Below are 5,308 nucleotides of genomic sequence, written 5' to 3'. Positions count from 1 at the left end.
GTGAGTATAAAAAAAATTCTCTTCCATAATTTTATTCAAAAAAATTTTCCCAGTTAAAACTTTTAAAGTGTTAAATTATCAGTATTTTAATGAAACTATTATTCTGCCTATAGTACAAAGTACTTGATAAGCTTTTATTTTGAAATTTTACTTATGGTGCTAGGAATTGAATCCAGGCCCTCAACTACAATCTATAGAAATATCTAGGTTTTTACTTTTTTTTACCTAGCCTCTCCATTCTTCGTATGTTTACTGTCTCTTTCTTCTACATGTGTCATTTTTAAAGTATCTTGAAAATCATTTCAGAGAAAAAACAGATGTGGATATTAATGAAGAAAATGTCATGAAACTGGTATAAAAAATTTGGTAGCGACATGGTTTTTCTCCTGACACAGACCAGGTAAACATAAATGACTTATGTTGATACTACATCAGGTATGTTCCTCTTTTTTTTTTTTTTTTTTTTTTTTTGGTGCCGGGGATCAAACTCAGATCCTTCTGCTTGCGCAGCAGGTGGCAAAACCACTGAGCTAAATCCCCGGCCCAGGTATGTTCCTCTTAATATTTATATTTATCAAGGAATTTTGATGATCTCACATGATAACGTCCTTTAAGAAATTAGTAAAGCTCAGCACCTTTTAACATTTCAAATTAATTAAGATAACGAGGCAAGGTAACACCAAATCAACCATAAATTTGAGATATACTATTTTGTTACTTGAAAAACAAAACCAAATATAACAAATGATGTGAGGAAAAAAATTGAACATGGATGGACAATTCAGGCCCACGCTAACTCTACACAGTGAACTAGGATACATGAAATTTTTTTTTTTGGTACCGGGGATCGCACTCAGGACCTCGTGCTTGCAAGGCAGGCAGTGGAACCACTGAGCTAAATCCCCGGCCCTAGGATACATGAAATTTGAGTGTTATTTCTTTCTCAAGACATTCACTTATTTTCAATAACATAAGACGATAATAAAAGGTTTATCTACAAGTGAAAAGATGGAAGCATTAATAAACATACTATGTTTAGCTCTTGAAACTACTCTCCCTGTCAAAAACAAAAGGAAATAAATTTTATAAATCATCCTATTTGTGATAAGAAGATCAAATGTAAACTAGAATTCAGTTACTAGATTTTTTTAAAAAACAAAAAACCATCAGCTTAGCTAGCCTATGAACAAAACTATAAAAACTAGACATTTATTTACCAACATCAGTAATTGACTTTTAAGCCTTCTGTAGTTGCATACAAGAAAAGAGATAAGACTTTTGAGCATTACTCTTCAACTTTTTTGCCTCTCTCCTGTTTCCTCTAAATTGCTAAGCTTACATTTTTAGACATTTCTGTTCTCCATTTAACACTTTCCATCCCGTAACAGCACATAATGACTCCATTCATGTTACAAGGCACTAATACTACATATTTCAGACCTCTGCAAAACCCATTTTACCCCCAAATTTCCCGAAACACTTTGAAGTAACTTTTAAAGATGTATTTAGCCCATGTCCTCCTGAAAAGATCTGAGGAAGCAAAGACAATAAATAAGCATGCAACATGAACCACAATTTATAAAACTACTTATGAAAAGGTATGCATACACTTTTAAGTGTTTACTGATGGTTTTAAAATGTTAAGATTCAAGAAAAAGCACATAGATTTTGCAGCTTAGTATTCAGGGTAAAAAGTTGTACATATATATTAGTATAGAATGTGATGATACTGATAAATTATGATGACAATGATAAAGGTGGCATGATCTGATCAAGCAGTTTTTAAACTTCTTAAATCCTTTCTTCAAATAATATAGGATACCAATGTCTAAAAGCCATTGAGGCAAAGCTGTTCTGAGTCAGAGGTAAAGTATCCACAGACCCATCTTATACCTCTTCTTCTCCCTTCCACCTGAAGCATCTCTGAAAACTGTCTACGGTTTAGGGGAACAGAGTTTAGAACTTACTGGTTTCATCAGTTAGAAGCTTCTTGAAAACATTTAACAATTACAGAAGCTATGGAAGACCCCAGGCAGTAATTTAGTTTTTTTTAATAATGCGACCCTTTAATTGAAGAACTGTGAAACACAGAAACCCAGTGAATCACAGAACTTTAAAGACTAGAGAAGTTTTAACTCTTTCACATTTTATACATGAGAACCCTAAGTTCCCATGCTTCACTGACAGCATAACTCAAAAGAGAGATCTGTTGTTTCACTCCACCTCATAGCCCTAGCATGCTGCCTAAAATCAGTTGCAGATATTTTACATACTGTTCAAATACTCTGTACTCAAATGTTTACCTTGTTCTTTAGTTCAGGGTATCATTTTGCACTAACGACCATATAAGTGTTAGTTACAATTACCTTTGAAAACATTCTGAAAGCAATCAATATAGATAAAGCAAACTCATAGAGCTTAAATCTAACTTGTGCAGAATTTAACAAGTTTTAACAACATGCTAAAGTGCCCTAATACACACCTCAGTTCCACCAATAGCTAGCCCTAGAGATTAGCAATTGTTCAATACTTTTTGTTGATTAGGTCTTAGGGGGTTTCTGCCCCCATTTCAAAGTAAGGAGAATGAAATGAGACCTCAAACTGATTTGTACCCAACTCTGTGTATGCATAAGTTTCTATATAAAGTGTTTAAAAAACAATACTTGCTATTCAGTGGGTACAAGGATTCTTGACAGTAATGCTTTTTGCCTGGAGCGTATATTTAATTCAGAAATCTGAACTCAGATTGCCTCTGATTTTGATTTTTCCTCTCTGTTCTTTCAAGGAAGTTGAGGAATGCTAAAATTCTCTATGGAGTTCTAAATTAGAATTTTATGTGACGAAGAAAAGGCAAGATGACCAAAGTTCCTAGATGAGAAAGTTCAAAATCTGAAAATAGTTTTTCTTTTAATTTTCAAAGCGAGACAATATCCACTTAGCTGCATGTGTAGGCCTTGTACTGATTTAGTAAAGATTCTACTGACATATATCCAGAGTGAATATAAAACTATTCTGTTTTATATATAATTTGATATCAGATAAAATAATTAACAGGCAGGAATTATAAAATAATTTCACTAGTATTATAAAATATAAAAATTAGAATAGTTGAATGATTTTAAGTAACAAATGCATCATTTCTGAGAAATATTTAGAAAAAACACAAATATTTATTAAATATGTAACAAAATTAGGTACACTAGTTTTGAAGTCATATAAAATCAGAAAGTAAATAGAAAAGGATACCTCCCACATTTCTCCAAAGACTGTACAGATGAAAATAAACATTTCTATTAAATTAAGGGGTGATTATTTTGCATTTAAAAAAATGGCAGCTGCCTTATAAATACATAACAATGTTCTTTAATTATAGTTAAAGCACACAACAGACAGGGAGAGCATCTCTGTTTCACTCAATTTCCCCTACGCAAAACCTTTCCATGTATTTTCTGAAGAAGACAAGCATTCTGGTATCCATGAAAACTCCAAAATTTTTGCAAGGTTCAAATACTGTTGGAAAAATTTACTAAATATTCTATGTGTTAACAGTTATGCTGGGAAATCAAATTCCTTCGAGATATGAGAATGGAGTATCATATGAAAAATTACTGTAATAAATTTATGTTCAAATTACTTGAGAAATCAAGAAGAATATTACTTTCTCCCATTTATGAACACGGAGAAACGATGAAGTGATAAAGGATAAATCTTAAGATTAAGAAAGACTGCATATAACAAAAAGGCAAATGAAAGGAACCACACACGAGGATTTGTGTTTGCATCTCTCTTATGTAACCAACCTTTAGCTGGTGGAAAAGGATGGGGAGGAAGTGAATCTGAACAAAGTTCCAGTGGAAACTGTAGAAGTTCTTCATTGTCTGTAGAAGCTTGAGAGGCAAGAAAACATGTTATTTAGTAATGACCTTTTGTTAATTTTTTAAAAATTAAGAATCTGTGACAACTTATGTACTTAGTGTGGGTTTTTTTCTCTACCTCACCCCGATTTACTCTGGGTGCATTTTCCCTGGTTCCTCCCTTGGGAACCTTTCATCTGCATGATGCTGAGTGGGGTGCTACGTATACTGATAGGATGGCTATGAATTTTAAAAGATGAATACCTGTAAATCACAATTATTATCTACACTATTAGTTTATAGAATACTTAAAACAGCTATTACCTACTTTCTTTGATAAATGGCTGACACAATAAATACATCTATCTAACATGAATGCAATGTTCTTATCTTATCAATGTTACACATGTGGAATGCAATCAATTTAAAAATGTTTAAAAGCTAGGCATGAATATTTTAACTAGTAAGTCACTTAAACTTTAGAAAGTATTACATTCCTCCCGTGCCCTTTTTTTTTTTGTGGTACCAGGGATCAAACTCAGGACCTTGCGCTTGCGAGGCAGACAAGGTGCCACTGAGTAAATCCCCCACCCTCTCTGCCTTTTTATTTTTTTTTTGGTACCGGGGATCAAACTCGGGTCTTTCTGCTTGTGAGGCAGGCGGTGGAACCACTGAACTAAATTCCCGGCCCCCGATCCCTGCCTTTTTTTGTTAGAAGTTTTTAATAATTTGGGTTTCTTTGTAATATATTAAAAATACTACTTGCAAAACTTTATTAGAATAAAAACACCCCTGAGAAGTGGTTGAATACAAAGGGGAATTTTCCTGAAATAAGCAAATGTAAAGTACACAATTTTGTTTACTACACTGGTGGATTCTCAGGTATCTTGACATCCTCCCCAGAAATCTTGTACAGGAGCCCTTACCACAGAATTAATATCCTATAAGCTAAGTCTAAAAACAGCACTCCTCATATAAATACCAACCACCTAATCATGTGAAAAATATCAAGACAGCCATTTGTTTACCTACAGTTATCTCGATAAACATGAAGAAAAAAGTGATACATATCTCTTCAAAAAACAAGTTGCTTATTTATCTGCCTCTATATTTTATTAATGAACTGTAATGTAAACAAACTGTATTTCCCATCTATAAAAGTTTACCTCGTTGTAGTGATTTTTCAACATGTGTTTTTATGGTCTGTAAAGCCTGATTTTTGTCAAAAGTTATTGCAACTGCTGTGACTGTAACCTAGAATTGTAGAAACAATTGTCATTAGCACAATAATCATTCCAAAAATTAAGTTTAATACAAATTTTTTAGCACTATGGAACAACTTCTATCAACTTGCTAATTTGCCTTTCCTGGTTAAGATTGTTAACCAGAATCACACATATTTACGCAGATATTCAAAGCTATACTAAAGCTAACATATAGCTAAACCTAGATAA

At 33.0% G+C, this 5,308-nt stretch overlaps 1 protein-coding gene across 33 annotated transcripts in view; it reads right to left on the bottom strand.

Annotated features, from left to right (window-relative positions):
* C2cd5 (C2 calcium dependent domain containing 5) overlaps window positions 1–5,308 on the bottom strand; it is a 103,423-nt gene that overhangs the window by 20,742 nt on the left and 77,373 nt on the right. For all 33 annotated transcript variants that reach the window (XM_004845757.4, XM_087214011.1, XM_013072518.3 and 30 more), the window contains 2 exons: window positions 5,021–5,108; window positions 3,801–3,887 (listed from right to left, as the gene is read on the bottom strand). In XM_004845757.4, the coding sequence (XP_004845814.1) occupies window positions 3,801–3,887; window positions 5,021–5,108 (175 nt within the window). The remainder of the gene's footprint in view (window positions 1–3,800; window positions 3,888–5,020; window positions 5,109–5,308) is intronic.

Source organism: Heterocephalus glaber, unplaced genomic scaffold (assembly GCF_053883595.1).
Source record: "Heterocephalus glaber isolate CG9 unplaced genomic scaffold, H.glaber_assembly_v1.0 deba00001444, whole genome shotgun sequence".
Taxonomy (NCBI): domain Eukaryota; kingdom Metazoa; phylum Chordata; class Mammalia; order Rodentia; family Bathyergidae; genus Heterocephalus; species Heterocephalus glaber.
Note: the sequence above shows the minus strand (reverse complement) of the source record. Positions and strands in the feature narration are given on the sequence as shown.